This window comes from Canis lupus, chromosome 27, assembly GCF_003254725.2.
Source record: "Canis lupus dingo isolate Sandy chromosome 27, ASM325472v2, whole genome shotgun sequence".
Lineage (NCBI taxonomy): Eukaryota > Metazoa > Chordata > Mammalia > Carnivora > Canidae > Canis > Canis lupus.
In genome coordinates this window covers 40,330,431-40,351,881 of record NC_064269.1, presented here as the reverse complement: position 1 = coordinate 40,351,881, position 21,451 = coordinate 40,330,431, and the positions used below count along the sequence as shown (strand labels likewise).

The window sequence follows — 21,451 nt, the reverse complement described above, 5'->3', positions numbered from 1 at the left end:
GACTGTTGAAAGCAAAAAAATAAAAAAATAAAATAAAGCAAAACAAAACCCACAAAGTTTTGGGTTTGAGAATAGAAGTTAAAAATAGAATTACCCTATGACCTAGCAATTGCAGTATTAGGTTTTTATCCAAAAGTTACAAAATAATGATCCAAAGAGCCCCATGCACCCCAATATTTATAGCAGCACTATCCACAATAGATTTCTATTTATTCTTGAGTCACTTTTGATTATTTGTGTATTTTTGGGAATTTGTCCATCTCCTCTAAATTTTCTAATTTGTGGGAAGATTGTTTATAGTATTCCCTTACAATCTTGTATTTCTGGAAAGTTAATAGGGATGTCATACTTTAATTCTTAATTTTAGTAATTTGAATATTGTTTATCATTTTCTTGGTCAGTTGAGCTAAACATTTGTAAATTTTGTTGATGTATTCAGAGAATGAAATTTTCACCAACTGTCTACAGTTACATCTATTCTGTATTTGATGTATTTCTACTCTCAACTTTATTTTTTCCTTCCTTCTCCTTGCTTGGGATTTAGTTTGTGCTTTCTATTTTCTTAAAGTGGAAAGCTAGATTATTGGATTTGAGATCTTTCCTTTTTAAAAACTATACTTATTGACAGCTTATGAATTTCTTTCCTAGCTCTTCTTTAGCTTTACCATAAGTATTGGTATATTGTACTTTGTTTTTTCTGTCATCTCAATGTATTTTCTAATTTCTCTTATAATTTTTTTAGCCCAATAGCTACTTAGGAATGTATTGTTTAATTTCCACATATTTGTGAATTTTCCTTTTTATCTGTTTTTATCTCTAATGTCACTCCATTGTGATCAGAGATTTATAGTTTGTATTAATTTAATCTTTAAAATATATTAAGGCTTATTTTGTATGCTAGCAAATGGTTTCTTCTGAAGAATGTTGTATGTGTAGTTGAAAGTCTTAGACTGTTATTGGGTAGAATGTTCTCTCAATCCTAGTTGGTTTGTAGTGTCATTTAATTTTCTGCCTAATCCTTCCTTGTTTATCTTCTGCCTCATTGTATCTATTATTGAAAGTGGGATATTTACATCTCTAGGGATTATTGTTCAATTGCTTATTACTTCCTTCAATTCTGTCAGTTTTTATTTCATGTGCTTTGGGACTCTGTTGCTATATGTATATCTTTACAATTGTCTTATCTTCTTGATGAATTGATCTTCTTATTGTTATAAATCTCTGCTTTATCACTACTAAGATTTTTATTTTAACATGTATTTTGTCTGATATCAGTATAACCACTCTAACTTTCATATGGTTGCTATTTGCATATCTTTTACTTTCAATCTATTTTTGTCTTTTTATCTAAAATGTATTTCCTGAAGATATAGCTGGATTTAAAAAATACAATCTGACATTCATACCTTTTGATTGGATGGTTTAATTCATTTAAATTTAATATTTTTATTGATATAGTTGGATTTATGTCTGCCAATCTATCTTTGCTTTCTAATGTCTCATATCTTTTTCCTTTAATCCTTTACTGCTTGTTTCTTGTGTTAAGTGAATATTTTCCAATGTAATAATACTATCATTTTAATTGTTTTCAGTATATTTTATAGTTATTTTCTTAATGACTGTTCTAGGGCATATTGTGTACATCTTATCAGAATCTACTTAGACTTATTCCAATGATATATAGGAAAGTTAGTCATATATAGCTTTATTCCATCTTCCTCCTTTCTTGCTATTATTGTTATCACATTACATATAAGTATGGTACAAAGTCAAAAATATACTGTTATTATCACTTTATATAATTTTATGTCTATTAAAATGAGAAAAAGGAGAGGAAGTATGAATTTATGAAGTTTGTTATATTTATCTTCTTAGTTGCCATGTCTGATTCTCTACGCTTGTTCCTGTGGATTCAATTTACCATCTGGTGTCATTCTCTTACTTCAATGCAGCTTTGCTCCCATCCACCTCTTTTGTGTTGTTATTGTCAAGTATATTAAATTACTATATCTTATAGGCCCAACAGTTAGATACATTTTTAAAAAATATAATTACTTTTAAAATCAGTTAAGAGAATAAATAGACATTTATACTGTCTTTTATAACTATGCAATTACCTTTTCTGATGCTCTTTGTCCGCTTGCGCGCGTGCGCGTGTGTGTGTGTGTGTATGTGTGCTGAGTTACTACTGTCTGGGATTGCTTGTTTTCAGGCTCAGGAACTTAGTATTTCTTGCAAGATGGGTTTGCTACCAATGAATTCTCTTAGTGCTTGTCTATTTCCCAATGTCTTTTTTTTAAAATTTTTTTTTAATTTATTTTTTATTGGTGTTCAATTTACTAACATACAGAATAACCCCCAGTGCCCGTCACCCATTCACTCCCACCCCCCACCCCCCTCCCCTTCTACCACCCTTAGTTCGTTTCCCAGAGTTAGCAGTCTTTACGTTCTGTCTCCCTTTCTGATATTTCCCACACATTTCTTCCCCCTTCCCTTATATTCCCTTTCACTATTATTTATATTCCCCAAATGAATGAGAACATATAATGTTTGTCCTTCTCCGACTGGCTTACTTCACTCAGCATAATACCCTCCAGTTCCATCCACGTTGAAGCAAATGGTGGGTATTTGTCATTTCTAATAGCTGAGTAATATTCCATTGTATACATAAACCACATCTTCTTTATCCATTCATCTTTCGTTGGACACCGAGGCTCCTTCCACAGTTTGGCTATCGTGGCCATTGCTGCTATAAACATCGGGGTGCAGGTGTCCCGGCGTTTCATTGCATTTGTATCTTTGGGGTAAATCCCCAACAATGCAATTGCTGGGTCGTAGGACAGGTATATTTTTAACTCTTTGAGGAACCTCCACACAGTTTTCCAGAGTGGCTGCACCAGTTCACATTCCCACCAACAGTGTATGAGGGTTCCCTTTTCTCCACATCCTCTCCAACATTTGTTGTTTCCTGCCTTGTTAATTTTCCCCATTCTCACTGGTGTGAGGTGGTATCTCATTGTGGTTTTGATTTGTATTTCCCTGATGACAAGTGATGCAGAGCATTTTCTCAGGTGCATGTTGGCCATGTCTATGTCTTCCTCTGTGAGATTTCTGTTCATGTCTTTTGCCCATTTCATGATTGGATTGTTTGTTTCTTTGGTGTTGAGTTTAATAAGTTCTTTATAGATCTTGGAAACTAGCCCTTTATCTGATATGTCCTTTGCAAATATCTTCTCCCATTCTGTAGGTTGTCTTTGAGTTTTGTTGACTGTATCCTTTGCTGTGCAAAAGCTTCTTATCTTGATGAAGTCCCAATAGTTCATTTTTGCTTTTGTTTCTTTTGCCTTTGTGGATGTATCTTGCAAGAAGTTACTATGGCCGAGTTCAAAAAGGGTGTTGCCTGTGTTCTTCTGTAGGATTTTGATGGAATCTTGTCTCACATTTAGATCTTTCATCCATTTTGAGTTTATCTTTGTGTATGGTGAAAGAGAGTGGTCTAGTTTCATTCTTCTGCATGTGGATGTCCAATTTTCCCAGCACCATTTGTTGAAGAGACTGTCTTTCTTCCAATGGATAGTCTTTCCTCCTTTATCGAATATTAGTTGCCCATAAAGTTCAGGGTCCACTTCTGGATTCTCTATTCTGTTTCACTGATCTATGTGTCTGTTTTTGTGCCAGTACCACACTGTCTTGATGACCACAGCTTTGTAGTACAACCTGAAATCTGGCATTGTGATGCCCCCAGATATGGTTTTCTTTTTTAAAATTCCCCTGGCTATTCGGGGTCTTTTCTGATTCCACACAAATCTTAAAATAATTTGTTCTAACTCTCTGAAGAAAGTCCATGGTATTTTGATCGGGATTGCATTAAACGTGTATATTGCCCTGGGTAACATTGACATTTTCACAATATTAATTCTGCCAATCCATGAGCATGGAATATTTTTCCATCTCTTTGTGTCTTCCTCAATTTCTTTCAGAAGCGTTCTATAGTTTTGAGGGTATAGATCCTTTACATCTTTGGTTAGGTTTATTCCTAGGTATCTTATGTTTTTGGGTGCAATTGTAAATGGGATTGACTCCTTAATTTCTCTTTCTTCAGTCTCATTGTTACTGTATAGAAATGCCATTGATTTCTGGGCATTGATTTTGTATCCTGCCATGCTACCGAATTGCTGTATGAGTTCTAGCAATCTTGGGGTGGAGGCTTTTGGGTTTTCTATGTAGAGTATCATGTCATCGGCGAAGAGGGAGAGTTTGACTTCTTCTTTGCCAATTTGAATGCCTTTAATGTCTTTTTGTTGTCTGATTGCTGAGGCTAGGACTTCCAGTACTATGTTGAATAGCAGTGGTGAGAGTGGACATCCCTGTCTTGTTCCTGATCTTAGGGGAAAGGCTCCCAGTGCTTCCCCATTGAGAATGATAATTGCTGTGGGCTTTTCATAGATGGCTTTTAAGATGTCGAGGAATGTTCCCTCTATTCCTACACTCTGAAGAGTTTTGATCAGGAATGGATGCTGTATTTTGTCAAATGCTTTCTCTGCATCCAATGAGAGGATCATATGGTTCTTGGTTTTTCTCTTGCTGATATGATGAATCACATTGATTGTTTTACGGGTGTTGAACCAGCCTTGTGTCCCAGGGATAAATCCTACTTGGTCATGGTGAATAATTTTTTTAATGTATTGTTGGATCCTATTGGCCAGTATCTTGTTGAGAATTTTTGCATCCATGTTCATCAGGGATATTGGTCTGTAATTCTCCTTTTTGGTGGGGTCTTTGTCTGGTTTTGGAATTAAGGTGATGCTGGCCTCATAGAACGAATTTGGAAGTACTCCATCTCTTTCTATCTTTCCAAACAGCTTTAGGAGAATAGGTATGGTTTCTTCTTTAAACGTTTGATAAAATTCCCCTGGGAAGCCATCTGGCCCTGGACTTTTGTGTCTTGGGAGGTTTTTGATGACTGCTTCAATTTCCTCCCTGGTTATTGGCCTGTTCAGGTTTTCTATTTCTTCCTGTTCCAGTTTTGGTAGTTTGTGGCTTTCCAGGAATGCGTCCATTTCTTCTAGATTGCCTAATTTATTGGCGTATAGCTGTTCATAATATGTTTTTAAAATCGTTTGTATTTCCTTGGTGTTGGTAGTGATCTCTCCTTTCTCATTCATGATTTTATTAATTTGAGTCTTCTCTCTCTTCTTTTTAATAAGGCTGGCTAATGGTTTATCTATCTTGTTAATTCTTTCAAAGAACCAACTCCTGGTTTTGTTGATCTGTTCCACAGTTCTTCTGGTCTCGATTTCGTTGAGTTCTGCTCGAATCTTTATTAACTCCCTTCTTCTCTTGGGTGTAGGATCTATTTGCTGTTTTTTCTCTAGCTCCTTTATGTGTAAGGTTAGCTTTTGTATTTGAGTTCTTTCCAGTTTTTGAATGGATGCTTGTATTGCGATGTATTTCCCCCTTAGGACTGCTTTTGCTGCATCCCAAAGATTTTGAACGGTTGTATCTTCATTCTCATTAGTTTCCATGAATCTTTTTAATTTTTCCTTAATTTCCTGGTTGACCCTTTTATCTTTTAGCAGGATGGTCCTTAACCTCCACGTGTTTGAGGTCCTTCCAAACTTCTTGTTGTGATTTAGTTCTAATTTCGAGGCATTATGGTCTGAGAATATGCAGGGGACAATCCCAATCTTTTGGTATCGGTTCAGACCCGATTTGTGACCCAATATGTGGTCTATTCTGGAGAAAGTTCCATGTGCGCTTGAGAAGAATGTGTATTCAGTTGAGTTTGGATGTAAAGTTCTGTAGATATCTGTGAAATCCATCTGGTCCAGTGTATCATTTAAAGCTCTCGTTTCTTTGGGGATGTTGTGCTTAGAAGACCTATCAAGTATAGAAAGAGCTAGACTGAAGTCACCAAGTATAAGTGTATTATTATCTAAGTTATTCTTCACTTTGGTTAATAATTGATTTATATATTTGGCAGCTCCCACATTCGGAGCATATATATTGAGGATTGTTAAGTCCTCTTGTTGAATAGATCCTTTAAGTATGATATAGTGTCCCTCTTCATCTCTCACTACAGTCTTTGGGGTAAATTTTAGTTTATCTGATATAAGGATGGCTACCCCTGCTTTCTTTTGAGGACCATTCGAATGGTAAATGGTTCTCCAACCTTTTATTTTCAGGCTGTAGGTGTCCTTCTGTCTAAAATGAGTCTCTTGTAGACAGCAAATAGATGGGTCCTGCTTTTTTATCCAGTCTGAAACCCTGCGCCTTTTGATGGGGTCATTAAGCCCGTTCACATTCAGAGTTACTATTGAGAGATATGAGTTTAGTGTCATCATGATATCTATTCAGTCCTTGTTTTTGTGGACTGTTCCACTGAACTTCTTCTTAAAGGGGAATTTTAAGAGTCCCCCTTAAAATTTCTTGCAGAGCTGGTTTGGAGGTCACATATTCTTTTAGTTGCTGCCTGTCTTGGAAGCTCTTTATCTCTCCTTCCATTTTGAATGAGAGCCTTGCTGGATAAAGTATTCTTGGTTGCATGTTCTTCTCATTTAGGACCCTGAATATATCCTGCCAGCCCTTTCTGGCCTGCCAGGTCTCTGTGGAGAGGTCTGCTGTTACCCTAATACTCCTCCCCATAAAAGTCAGGGATTTCTTGTCTCTTGCTGCTTTAAGGATCTTCTCTTTATCTTTGGAATTTGCAAGCTTCACTATTAAATGTCGAGGTGTTGAACGGTTTTTATTGATTTTAGGGGGGGATCTCTCTATTTCCTGGATCTGAATGCCTGTTTCCCTTCCCAGATTAGGAAAGTTTTCAGCTAGAATTTGTTCAAATACATATTCTGGCCCTCTGTCCCTTTCGGCGCCCTCGGGAACCCCAATTAAACGTAGGTTTTTCTTTCTCAGGCTGTCGTTTATTTCCCTTAATCTATCCTCATGGTCTTTTAATTGTTTGTCTCTTTTTTCCTCAGTTTCCCTCTTTGCTATCAACTTGTCTTCTATGTCACTCACTCGTTCTTCCACCTCGTTAACCCTCGTCGTTAGGACTTCTAGTTTGGATTGCATCTCATTCAATTGATTTTTAATTTCTGACTGGTTAGCTCTAAATTCTGCAGTCATGAAGTCTCTTGAGTCCTTTATACTTTTTTCTAGAGCCACCAGTAGCTGTATAATAGTGCTTCTGAATTGGCTTTCTGACATCGAATTGTAATCCAGATTTTGTAACTCTGTGGGAGAGAGGACTGTTTCTGATTCTTTCTTTTGAGGTGAGGTTTTCCTTCTAGTCATTTTGCTTAGTGCAGAGTGGCCAAAAGCAAGTTGTATTGGGAAAAAGAGAAAAAGAGAGGAGAGAAAGAAGGAAAGAAAAGAGAAAGAGAAAAAAAAGGGGAAGAAAAAAAAGAAGAAAAAGAGAAAGAAAGGAGAAAAAAAAGGGGGTGGGGGAAGGAAACAAATCAAAAAGCAAAACAAAACAAAACAAAACAAAACAAAAAGAACCACCGGGGAGTATCTTCTGATTCTGTGTACTTTAAGTCCCTTGGCTTCTCCTGGAAGTTGTCCGTCTAGCTGGTCTTCTGGGGGAGGGGCCTGTTGTGCTGATTTTCAGGTGTTAGCACTTGGGGAGCTGCTGTGCCCCTGCCTGGTGCAGGGCTCAGTGGGGGTTGTTTACCCCGTGAGGCCGCAGGAGGAACAGCCCCAGTGGCGGGGCAGCTCTGGAAACCTGGATTCAGCTCCAGGAACTCCGTCTGCAGGGCCTGGAGGCTCCGGGGCGGGGCCGCTGATCTGCTCAGCTGGGGCAGGAGCGTCCTTGCTGTCCTGGGCCCTCCCGGCCTCTGCCTGTCCCGGGGGAGGCGGGATCCTGGGCTGTGTCCCGGCGCCCTGTGCTCCGGAGCCTGCGCTGTTGGATGAGCGCTCCCGGGCCGCGCAACCCCCTCCGCGGAGCTGCCGCCCGAGCCCCTCCGAGCTGCTCCTGGAACCGCGCAGCCCCCTCTGCACGGAGCCTCTTCCTCTGCCCGAGCCCCTCCGAGCTGCTCCTGGAACCGCGCAGCCCCCTCTGCATGGAGCCTCTTCCTCTGCCCGAGCCCCTCGAGCTGCTCCGGGTCCCGCCGGGCCCCGCCGTGCGCGCTGCAGCCCTTAGGGAGCTCCGCGCACTGTCCCGGGGCGCAGGTGTCTGTTAGTGTCCCAGGGAGCCCGAGGGCATCCCCGCCCTCCTGGGTCCTGCTCCACCTCCCTGCGAGCCCCTTTCCCCCGGGAAGGTCGGTGCAGCTCCTGCTCCTCCGGGACGGGGCTCTCCTGTCCTGGGGACACTCGCCCCGGCCTCAGCCCGGCTCCTCGCGGGGCCACTCCCCCTTGGAGGCCTTTGTTTCTTTACTTCTTTTTCCCCGTCTTCCTACCTTGATAGAAGCGCGAACTCTTCTCACTGTTGCATTCCAGGTGTTCTCTCTTTAATTCTCAGGCCGAATTCATAGATTTTCAGGATGATTGGAAGGTTTTCTAGGTAATTTGGTGGAGACAGGTGATTTGGAGACCCTACTCTTCCGCCATCTTGCTCCTCCCCTATTTCCCAATGTCTTAATTTCTTTCTTTCTTTCTTTCTTTCTTTCTTTCTTTCTTTCTTTCTTTCTTTCTTTCTTTCTTTCTTTCTTTCTTTCTTTTTCTTTCTTTCTTTCTTTCTTCTTTCTTTCTTTTTTTTTTATTTTACTTATTTATTTGAGAGAGACGGTGTATGAGAGAGAGAGAGAGAGAGAACACAAGCGAGGGGAAAGGGAGAGGGAGAAGCAGACTTCCCTCTGAGCTGGAACCCCAAATTGAGGTTCATGACCTGAGTTGAAGGGAGACGCTTAACAATAAGCCACCCAGGTGCTCCTCTATTTGACTTTGTATTTGAAAAATATAAAAAATGCTTGGTTAATTTTTTTTCTTTCTGCACTTTGAATACATCATCCCATTGACTTCTGGCTCTATTGTTTCTGATGAGATGGAAACTGTTAATATCACTGGGGTTTCTTTGTATGGGGTGAGTTATTTTTCTTTGACTTCTTTCAAGATTTTCTTTTTATCTTTGGCTTTCAGCATTTTGACTATGATGTGTCTGAGTGTGTATCTCTGCATTTATCCTATTTGAAGTTCATTGAGCTTCTTAGATGTGCCTAGAAGTATTCGAGTATGAATATTTATTTTAGATATTATGAAATATATCAAAATTGTAGCCTCTATGTGTTAAGGTCTTATAGCTGAATTCATCCAATATTAAATGAACATGGGATTGTGATCAGGAATTTTTTCCACAAACTTTTATTCCATTTATACTTTACCACCAAAGCAAAAGAATCATCATTGAGCATCTGACCCATAATCCATGTAGTAATGGCAGTGGCCTAATGTATCATTTGACTGATGAATTGGTACTTTTCATCACATCACTCTAAGATGTTTCCTCAGCATCCCCTAGTTCTCTGAATCAGAAGGTAATTGGCATAACCATAGAAGGAGGTGTGAGAAACACCTTTTCATTGAGACTCACTCATCTCAACATGTAGATCACTCCTAAAGCATTTAGAGAAGCCTTTTTCCTAGCTAGCTTATACAAGTAAGGTAACAAAATTTCATCTTTCATGTCAACTCTAATTGATTGGTAGTGACTGCCTGGAGTATTGTGGTGGAAAGACTTTTGAGTCATATGATCAAAGGCATGAACGATCTGTTAGTGATGCCTGCCATTATAAGAGGGGAGAATGGTGCCATGTGTGTCAGTATTTGCTACTTGTGAGTTAGGACACAAGTAGGATCTAATACATTTTCTCCTAGGTTGATTGCATAATTTAGATCTTTAGGTATGAAGATAATATGCTGGGACCAGTTGGTAACTTAAGCTGTTTTGTATTTATTAACTGTGGAGCACCCAGATTTAATTCCATAAGGATTAGCTCATGAAACTGCTTGTCAGAAAGTATTACTGTGGATATAAAATATTAATGAATCAAGAATCTACATATACTTGAAAAACATCTGAATCATATCTGATACTTATAAGCCAAATGAGTACTCTTTCTCTCTACTGTTCATAAAAAATCCTTGTGGCTCAGTCATATGGATTTCAGAGCTAAAGCATTCTGGAAATCATAGGGTTTAAAACTATAGGAAGACCACTCCACTGACTTTCTTTGAGAAAAATGATTTAGTGAATTGGACGTATTTTTACATAGAATTATAGAATAATATAAGAAAAGACCTTCTATGCCAGTCAGTCCACCTTCCTGCTAAGTGAGATGCCAAAATAATTGTAATCACTGTTTCCCCACCTTTCTGGATAGCTATCTGAGACCAGAAAGATGCCAGCCCTCCTGTTGTCATGTCCTCTCTTTACCTTTCAGAGACCAGAGAAAGGCTACTCAGGAGAGTATTGTGTGAAAATAGAGAATCAGTCAGTTACTTTATTGAGTTTAAGTAGGTGTTAAATACCAACAAATGATTAAACACATGAAAAGACATAGCTTCAATAGTTAATCTCTAATAGGGAGTTTACCAAAATGCTGTGGCCAGGACCAGCTACAAAATATGCAGGTCCCAGGGCAAAATGAAAATATGGGGCCTTTTGTTCAAAAACTATTAAGAATTTCCAGATAGTGTTAGGAAAATAGTAAGTCAAGTTAACTAAGTGTGGGGACCTATGTGATTGCAGAGGTTGCACATCCAGGAAGTTGGCCTTGCTGCTGGCATAACTTGCCTTAGGGAATCCCAATGTAAGAATATATTTTGCAGTTGCTTATAGTCTGTTTCCATGTGTACATATTAGTTTATTTGTTATACATAATGGTAGTTTCAGATAAGGTTTTGCTATACATAAAGTTTATCTTTTTACCTCTAACACCTAGAAGCTACCTCATGTCTTTCTCCCATTGTGCCCTCCTGATGTTAGGAGGAAAGGGAGGAGGACTGTGGTTCTATATTGGAAGGATTTGCCAAGGATCACTTCCTGTAGCGATCATCCAACTAATAAATATTTTTTCAGGATCTTCTGCTGCACTGCCCAGTATAGTAGCCATTAGTCATATGTAGCTATTTAAAATTAAATACTAAAAATTTAGGTTTTTTTTTCTTTTTTTGGTTACATAGTGACATTATAAGTTCTCAATAGTCACACATGACTAGTGGCTAGCACAACAGAAAGCATAGGTTTAGAGCATTTCCATCATAACAGAAAATTCTGTTGGGGAGCAAAGACAAAGGAGAGATCATTCTTTTTGGAATTCCATGAGCCATATTTCTTGCTTCTCTTGATTTAACGTAGGGAAGGGAATGTGGGATATGGATAAGAGAATTATTGGGAAAACATTTAGAATATAGCCAACACAATATTCAAAAGGATACATGGGAGACTGAATGGAAAAAAGAAAATCTGAAGGTAATTGGTTGGATTATGTGGATTAGAGGGAAGAGAAGCTGAACAATGTTTTAATCAGGTTTCAATTTAACTTAATTATCAACTCTTACTATGGATTAAATACACATTTATTATATAACCAGTCTGTACTAGACATTAGGAACTGCCCCTAAGCGTGAAAGAATTTAAGGTTCACCTCCTGTACTCCTCCGCCTCTGTTTTAAATATTGATGATCCTCAGGCTCTAGTTTAAGGCTCTTTCCTGCTTGTAACTTGAGTGATTTTATCCAACTCTAATGAATTCAACCACCACTTACAGGGTGGTGACTCCTAAACTCACTTGTTTCCAATCCAGATCATTAAGCTGTGACCCTGGCACTGTATATACAATGACCTGCTGGGGAATTCCATGGTGTGACTCACAGGTGTTTCCTACTCAACATGGCCAAACTGAAATGTATCAAATTCTTTTTTTTCTCTCATTGTTCCTAGTTCAGTGAACGGTGGCCCTGTTCAAGTAATAGCTATTAAAAAACAAGAATAATAATCACCAAAGTAGTAATAATAGCAGCTAACATTAAATGAGCACTTATTTTGTTCTGAGCATTTTATGCACATTATTGCATTTTACCCTTATAATAATACTATTGTGAGGTAATAGAAAATATATATTTGTTTCTGTCCCCTGTTCCTGACAGAGCTAAAATCCTTGCAATTTGCTAACTAATGAGAACACTATGAGTATCTTTTGTTCTAATGAAGTGACTCTGAGTGGACCCCTGGGTGGGGGCTGGTTACCAGAAATATCTACCATGATTAGAAGCTTAGAATTTTCAGCCCAATCCCCATCCCTCAGAGAAGGGAGAGGGATTGAAAATAGAATTAATATTTGGTCATGCCTAAGTGGAGAAGCCTCCATAAAATCCCAGTAGTATGGAATTTGGAGAGCATCCAGGTTGGTGAACACATCTACATGAGGAGGGTGACATACTCCAATTCCATGGACACAGAAGCTCCTTCAGTGAGGACCCTCTCAGACCTTGCCCTATGTTTCTCTTTGTCTAGTTTTTCATCTTTATCCATTATAACATCCTTAAATAAACTGATAAACATAAACTGGTGTTTCTCTGGGGTCTGTGAGCCACTCTAGTAAATTAATTAAACCCGAGGAGGGGGTAATGGGAACCTCCAGTTTGTAGGCAAGTAGGAGAGAAGTTGTGGGTAACCTGAGGGCCTACTACTTGCAACTGGCATGTAAAGTGGGGTTGGAGCAGTCTTGTGAGACTGAGCCCATAGCCTGTGAACTCTGATGCTGCCTCCAGGTAGATACTGTCAGAATTGAGTTAAATTATAGGATACCCACCTGGTGTCAGAGAAAATTACTTAGTGTTGAAAAAACACACATTTGGTGGTCTGAGGTGTCAAAATTGAAGTGTTCCATGTAGTAATAATGTGAATAACAAGGGAGCCAAATTTTTTTCCTATATAGTTGTAAAAGAGTAAGTTTTTTCTTATACAACCATGATGTAATTACTACTACTATTACTACTACTACTACTACTACTACTACTACTACCACTATTTCATAGATAAGGTAAAGAAGGCACAAAAAGGGTAGGTAAGTTTTTCAAGATCATACAGCTAGAAAGTGCTAGAACTGTGATTTGAATACATGTCTGTTGAAGACTTTGCTCTCATTCATTGTACCACACTCCTTAGAGTATTGGCATCATCTGAGAGCCTATTAGAAATGTGAAATTTCAGATTCTACCCAAATTATTGAGCCAGAATCTGCCTTTTAACAAGATCCTTAGGTGATTTGTATACATCCAGAGCTTGAGAAGCATTGTGATATAGTATCACAATGCTATCCCTCCAATCCCCTACCTGCTCATCACATACAAGTGACTAGGAAATCAGATTAAGATTTTTGTTCTCCCTTTCATTCTTCACGACATGTCTTATCTGAGGTCTTCATGCCTATCATACCTGCCCATTGCTTAAAATTCTTCAGAACCTACCTAGGTTTGTTAGTCTCAGTTGTTTGGTTCTGCTGGTCTATCCAGCCTTATCTTTTGCCACCACTGCTGAGAAGTAAGTTCTTCAAACAGTGTGTGCTCTTCTGTGTCCCTGTGCATTCATCTGTACTGCAGCCTTTGCCTAAAATTTTCTTGCACTTTCAGGGTCTGCAAATCAAATGCCTATATAGATCTATTATATGAGGGTATTGACAAACAGGGAAGCATATACTCTAAGTAACTGTAGCAACTCTGATCAGCAGGTCTGGTGAGAGGAGGTGCTATCAGCAGGGAAGTTTGTTGAAGTGAGACAAATGTTTGGTTTGTCAGGGAGACAAAACGTCAGGATTTTTTGGTGTTGGCAATTATTTTACATTACAAAATAGGTATGGACTGAGTCTTTTAGAATGGCAGAATGTTGAGTGCAGCATTTCTTCTCTCCAACAAAATAACTAGATGACTGGAGGAATTCATAAAAAAAAATAATTATTTCATGTTTCTAGATTGGAAATGCATGAAACAAAAATGTAAAAAATAGAGAAAGCCAACAGACAGTTGTTTTTTTAAAGATCAACAAAATTAATAAAACTTTAGCTAGACTGACAAAAAAAATAGAAAAGATTAAAATCATGGTTGGAAGGAGTTCATTACTATGAACCTTACAGAAATAAGACTATTAAGGAGTGCTAAACAATTGTTTCCCAACAAACTAGACTCTAGAAGAAATGAACAAATTCTTACAAGCACACAAACTACCAAAACTGGCTCAAGGAGAAATAGAAAATCTGAGTATATCTCTAACAAGAGATTGAATTAATAATTGAAATACTACTCAGGTCCAGACAGCCTTGCTGGTGAATTCTACCAAAGTTTAAACAAGAATTAGCCTAACCCTTCTTAAACTCTTCCTAACAATAGAAGAGAGGGGAATACCCCACAACTTATTATATTAAGTCAGTATTACCCTGATATCAAAGCGAGGTGAATACATTGCAAGAAAAGAAAACTGTAGAGCAGCATGCCTTACAAATATAGATATAGGGATCCCTGGGTGGCACAGCAGTTTAGCGCCTGCCTTTGGTCCAGGGCGTGATCCTGGAGACCCGGAATCGAATCCCACGTCGGGCTCCCGGTGCATGGAGCCTGCTTCTCCCTCTGCCTGTGTCTCTGCCTCTCTCTCTCTCTCTCTCTCTCTCTCTCTCTCTGTGACTATCATAAATAATAAATAAAAATTAAAAAAACAAATATAGATATAAAAATCCTCAACAAAATACTAGCAAACTGGATCTAATAGAATAGAAATAGGATTACACATCACAATCAAGTGGGATCTAAGCCAACAATAAAAAGTTGGTTTGAACTCTGAAAATCAATCAATGTAATACATCATTTTAATAGAATAAAGGACAAAAGCCACACTGTCATCTCAAAAGACACAGAAAAAAGCATTTGACAGAACCCAATCTTTTCATGATTAAAAACACTCAAAAAGAAGGAATAGATGCCCTAGCAAAGAACGTCTATAAAAAGCCCATATCATTCCTAAGGTGAAAAACTGAGAGCTTTCTCTATATGATAAAACAAAACAAACATGTCTGACATGAGCACTTGTATTAAATATTTTAGTCAGGCAAGAAAAAGAAATAAAAGTCATCCACCTTGGGGTGGAAGAAGTAAAACTATTTCTATTCACAGAAGACATGATCTTACATGTGGGAAATCATAACAACCCCTTAAAAACTATTAGAATTAATAAATGAATACAGCAAGGTTGCAGGATACAAGATAAATACACAAAATATAATAATGTTTCTACTGATTTGTAATAAACAAAAAATGAAATTAAGAAAACAGTGTCACTTAGAATAAAAAAAATACATGGGAATACATTTAACAAAGAAGTAAAGAAGTGCAAGCTTGTAAATGTAAATCTACAAAACATTAGTTAAGAAATTAAATATTTAGGGATCCCTGGGTGGCGCAGGGGTTTGGCGCCTGCCTTTGGCCCAGGGCGCGATCCTGGAGACCCACGTCGAGGAGATTCACCTCGAATCCCACGTCGCGCTCCCGGTGCATGGAGCCTGCTTCTCCCTCTGCCTATGTCTCTGCCTCTGTGTGTGTGTGTGTGTGTGTGACTATCATAAATAAATAAAAAAAATTTTTAAAAAGAAATTTAATATTTAAATAAATGGAAAACATCCCATATTTATGGTTGGGAGACTTAATTTTGTTAAAATGACAATAATCTCCAGGTTGATCTACAATCCCTATAAAAATATCAGCTGGGTTTTGAGTAGAAATTGACAAGTTGATCCCAAATTAAAATGAAAAGATAAATGATCCCAAGTAGCCAAAACTCCTTGAAAAGAAGAATAAAGTTACAGGGCTCACATTTCCTCTATTTCAAAACTGACTGCAAAGCTAAATCAAGATAAGGTGTAACTGGTTAAGGATAGACATACAGATCAGTAGAATAGAATTGATAGCCATAAATAAACTCTTACATTTATTGTCAATTGATTGTTGACAAGGGTGCCATGATATTGTAATTTATAATAAGAAATATATACTTAGTCTTCACCCCTGTGAAGGTACATAGAGTACCTAAAAATCCTTGTAATTTCCCAAGAAAAGAGATAAAAGTGTCTTTTGTTATCCTTAATAAGCTTCTTTCAGCCCTGAATTAATGAGGTGACTCTTGGAAAGCCTCTAAGGATATGAGCTGGTTGGTAGAATAATGAACCCTATAATTATAGGGTTGGGATGGGGATAGCTTTTACCATTAACAGGCAATGATCTTATCAATTATGCCCAGGTAATAGAGCATGCCAGAAGTATGCTGCACCCCAAACTCCATTGAGATAGAAGTTCCCATGCTCTGGACCCTTCAGAACCTTGCCTTGTGTATTTTTTCACATGGCAGTACATTCATATCTTTTAGTATCCTTTGCTTTGTTTTTGTTTTTAAAGATTTTATGTATTTATTCATGACACACACACACACACACACACACACATGCACACAGAGGCAGAGACATAGGCAGAGGGAGAAGCAGGCTCCCTGTAAGGAGCTCAATGCAGGACTTGATCCTGAACCCTGGGATCACATCCTGAGCCAAAGGCAGATGCTCAACCACTGAGCCATCCAAGTGTCCCTTTTAGTATCCTTCGTCATAAACTGGTAATCTAGTAAGCAAACTTTTCTGAGTTCCGTGAGCTGTTCTAGCAAATTAATCTAACTTGAGGAGGGGGATTTTAGAAACTTCTGATCTATAGCTGGTGGATTAGGACTTAAACTTGTGATTGGCCTCAAAGTGATATGTGTGTGTGTGTGTGTGTGTGTGTAGGGGTAGTACTGTGGGCATGAATTCCGAACTTGCATGGTCTGACATTAACTTCAGGCATATAGTATTCAGTTAATTATAAATTCAGTTAAATTATAACACAATTCTAAGTCACAGAATTATTTGATATGGGGAAAATATACCCACGTATCTTGTCATCAAAGCTTTCATGATAAGTAGTGCTGTGAGTAGAGAGAAAGGGATACACAGGAGAGTTTTTCTTCTTTACAGGTGCTAAGACAAATGAATGGGGGAAAGAATTATCTCTTCAACAGATGGCACTGGACAACTAGTTATTTATATGCAAACAGATGAAGCTAAGCCCTTATATCTACCATACATAAATATTAACTCAAATGGTCATACATGTAAATAAAACTAAAGCTCCTAAGAGAAACACAAGAGTAAATCTTAGAGATTGTGGGTTAGTCAATAGTTTTTAGATATGACACCAAAAGTATAAGTAATGAATGATTGAAAAGTTGGACTTTATCAAAACTGAAAAACTTTTGCTGCAAATAGTAACATCAATAAAGTAAAAAACAGCTCACAGCATGAGAGAAAATATTGGCAAACTGTAAATCTTATAAAGTACTTCAATCATTTGCGGAATAGAATAATAGTGAAAGGGAATAAAGGGGAAAGGAGAAAAAATAAGTGGGAAATATCAGAAAGGGAGACAGAACATGGAAGACTCCTAACTCTGGGAAACGAACTAGGGGTGGTGGAAGGGGAGGAGGGCGGGGGGTGGGGGTGACTGGGTGGCGGGCACTGATGTGGGCACTTGACGGGATGAGCACTGGGTGTTATTCTGTATATTGGCAAATTGAACACCAATAAAAAATAAATTTATTATTAAAAAAATAAAGTACTTAAATCTAGAATACATTAGTAACTGTTATAACTCAATAAATAAAAAGACAAATAATCAAATTAAAAATAAACAAAGGACTTAGACGTTGCTCCAAAAAAGATATACATATGGACAACAAGCACATGAAAAGATGCTAAACATCATTAGTTACTAAAGAAATGGAAATCAAAATCACAAGGAGATAATACTTCACACCCAGTGGGATGGTGATCATCAAAATGACAGATAATGACAAGTGTTGTCCAGGATGTAGAGAGATTAAGACCGTCATTCATTACTGGTGGTAATGTAAAATGATACAGCCACTTTGGAAAACACTACAGCAGTTCATCAAATTTTTAAACAGAGTTGTCCTATGACTTAGCAATTGCACTCTTAGGTATATATGTAAGTGAAATGAAAATATATGCCAACACAAAACTTGTTCAAGAATATTTATAATGTCATTAACAATAGCCAAAAAATGGAAAACATTTTATGTGTCTAATAACTGATGAATGGATAAACATGTGGTGTATCCATGCAATGGAATACTATTTGACAGTAAAAAGGAATGAAGGTCTGATACATGCTACAATGTGGATGAACCTTGAAAACATTGTGCTAAGTGAAAGAAACTAGGCATAAAAACCATGTATTATATGTTTCCCTTTATATGAAAAGCCAGAATAGACAATTATATAGAGATATAAAGTGGGTTAGTGATTGCCTTTGGCTGAAGGGAGTGGGGGTGGAATGGATTGGGGAGAAATGGAGAGTGACTGCTAATGGGTATGGGGTTTCTTTTTAAGGTGATAAAAACGTTCTAAAATTTGACAGTGGTAATGTTTGCTCAACACTGTGAATCTTATTAACAATACTTGTATGCTTTTAAATAGGCGAATTTTATCATATGTGAAATATCTCTCAATAAAGATGTTAAAAGTAGAGTAAGCTAGTACCTACCATATATTAAGCATTTAATATATGTAAACTATGACATAAAAATGTGTCAAGCATAATTCTTTGAACAGTTCCCCACATCTCTATAATGGTTTGTGTCAGAAATGATTGAAAGTTTGACAACATGGGGAAAAGGTGGTGGCAATGACAGAAGGCCTCTGGCAAGGAAGTGAATTTAGGGATGGTGGAGGAATAGGGATTCCTTTTGGGGAATCTACTGAAGATTAATTTGAAAGACATGGATTTTATCTTCCTAATAGGAAAATTTTGGATAAACAAATATAAAATCTTGCTACTGTGATAATCATTTGAGAATTTGAAGGGGTAGATTTTATAGTAATGTTTAAGCAATTTTTAAAAAGTAATGTGGTTATTTAAAATGGTTTCTTATAGGTGTCTTCAGAAGACATATTCATCACAACTCCCATCCCTCGGTGTCATTCTCATATTCATGAATGAAGCTCTGTCCATTATACAACGGGCCATTACTAGTATCATCAACCGCACCCCCACTCAATTGTTAAAGGAGATCATCTTGGTGGATGATTTTAGCTCAAATGGTGAGCAACTGGATCAAAGAACAATAGTTTATTGACTGTACTAGGCTAGAAAAAGAGTTTTAGCTCAGAGTTTAGGACACTTTGGGCTCCCCAGATAGGGAAGAGAAAGGGATCATTTATTGAGGCCTATGTGCTGGACACATTAATCTTCACAAAGTCAGGGAAGAGGATCATCATCCATCTTGATTGCAGATATGAGGAAACTAGACACAGAGAGAACACACAGTGTGCCCAAATTGCATAGCTGGTTAGTGGTGAAGCTGAGTCAGGGCCTAGGACTAAGTCACTCCAAAGCCTTTCCATGCACCATGATGGGGACCTGAGGGAGTGAGGTGGGGTCCAAAATAGGACCTTAGATACCAAGAAGGGATTCAGAACTGTTCCCTATGAGGAAAAGCAATCTTCCTGGGTAATTAAGCCCAGAGAAAATGGAGATTTGGATGCTGAGACTCTACACAGTGGTGATGTCTCTTGTTCACAGCATGATTCCTCTCCATCCCTATATAGTTCATCCAGGGTGAACACATGAAGAAGTGAGAGATAGTGGACCTGAGTCCTCACTTTCTGAGATTTCAGTGTTCCAGTTCCTCCCTTAAAAGCTCTATGTCCATGGGTATCTCAACTTCTCCATGCTCCAGCTTCCTTATCTGCAATATATGAATGTTGGTACTACTAACTATCTCATAAATTGTAATAAAAGTTATGTGAGATAATCATGGCAGCTAACATTGTTCTATGCACCTTATTATGTTAACTATTTTAATCATTACAATAACCTATGAGGAAGAACCACTATTTTGGCTATTTTACAGATGCAAAAAAAAAAAAAAAAAAAAAAAAAAAAAAAAAAAAAAACCCTAAGGGATAGTTTGGTTAAGGAATTTGCTAAATATCCCACAGCTGGTAAGTGACAAAATTGCAGTCTAGAGCCCTACCTCTAGCCGCTATGTTGAATGATATAATATATAGATTATGAATAGTATTTAGCACATAGCAACCTCTCAGCCAGTGTTAGCTCTTATTTTCTTAAAATTTGAAGAAACTAGGACAAAGTCACAGAGACTTGGGCCACCAAAAAGGAAGAAGTTTGTGAGAATAAGGACTGTAGAGGCTGCTCCTGAGAGGCAGCATTTGTTCATTCTCTAGGGAATCTTTAAGTACCAGACAGTTACTTATTGCAGATTCAAATTAGGGGCAGTTTGACCCAAGAGGAAGAGACAAATGACCTCCAAATTTTCCTTATGGATTTCTAGACACCAAAATTATTCCTTTTTATGCTTTAAATATCTTCATTTCTTGTCATTTCAAAATAAATGCACAAAAAATAGAAAGGTACAATTCTTAAGTAGAATTCCACTGGAAGTCAAAGAAAAGAAATGACTGACTTCATTCCTTTCTGGACATTCACACCTGGTTTTTGGGTAAGAAATAAGAGCTTGGTTAGAAAGGCCTCTGTTTTTGACATCTGACATCCTGGCTGTACTCCTCGGTTCTGTGAGATGATCTGAGGCAAGTCGTCTCATCTGTCTGAGACTCAGCTTCTTCATGGGGCAAATGTAAGGGTTGAGCTGAAGGACCCCTTAAGAATAATTTTCTGCGGAAAAAAACAATGTTTCTTTAATTCCATATTCCATGAAGAGTAGATAAAAATTAATTCAAGATTTCTACCTGTGGAACAGTGAAATCAAAAGATACAAGATTACAAATATAGGGTAGACACATAAAGAGAAGTCAAGCAAAACTCTGGATCATTCCCAACCATGCCCCTATCATATAACATATCTCTTTCACTTTCATCAGGAACACATTATGTTTTCCATAGAGTTAATGTGTGAGTGGGCATAGAAGAAGGGACTGTTAGTCATTCTTTGACTAATGTCTTGGGACAGGAGCTTCTCTTTCATTAACCATGAAAACATCAGTCATAGATTGGTCCTACACTGAACAGAACTCAAAGATCCATTTTGTGTTAAACTGAGGAAAATAAATGGAAGTCTACCACATATGCCACAAAAGAAACCTACCATTCCTTTGACTATGGGGGGGCAAGTCACTCTACTATTCCATGTCTCCACTTCCTCATCTGTGATATGGGGGAAATAATAATATTTACCTGTAGGACCATTTTGAGGATTAAATAAGGCATGTAAAGCCCTCAACACACGATTTGCTCCCACTAAATGATAGCTAGTTCTTGTTTACCTCAGTATCATTTGTAGTACTGTTGAAATGCCACAACATGGTGTTAAAGGTGTGTCCCCTTCCTTTTTCCCCTAGATATGAAGCTTCATTTGCATCAGGTCAAATGTTTCAAATGTCAACAGAGC

The 21,451-nt window shown here is 37.9% G+C and overlaps 1 protein-coding gene across 5 annotated transcripts in view; it reads left to right on the top strand.

Annotated features, from left to right (window-relative positions):
* Positions 1–21,451, top strand: part of GALNT8 (polypeptide N-acetylgalactosaminyltransferase 8) — a 134,486-nt gene that overhangs the window by 10,499 nt on the left and 102,536 nt on the right. For 4 of the 5 annotated variants that reach the window (XM_049102350.1, XM_049102349.1, XM_049102348.1 and 1 more), the window contains exon 3: positions 18,958–19,124. The exons of the other annotated variant lie outside the window; for it this stretch is intronic. In XM_049102350.1, coding sequence (XP_048958307.1) covers positions 18,958–19,124 — 167 coding nt within the window. The remainder of the gene's footprint in view (positions 1–18,957; positions 19,125–21,451) is intronic. 5 annotated transcript variants of the gene reach the window in all.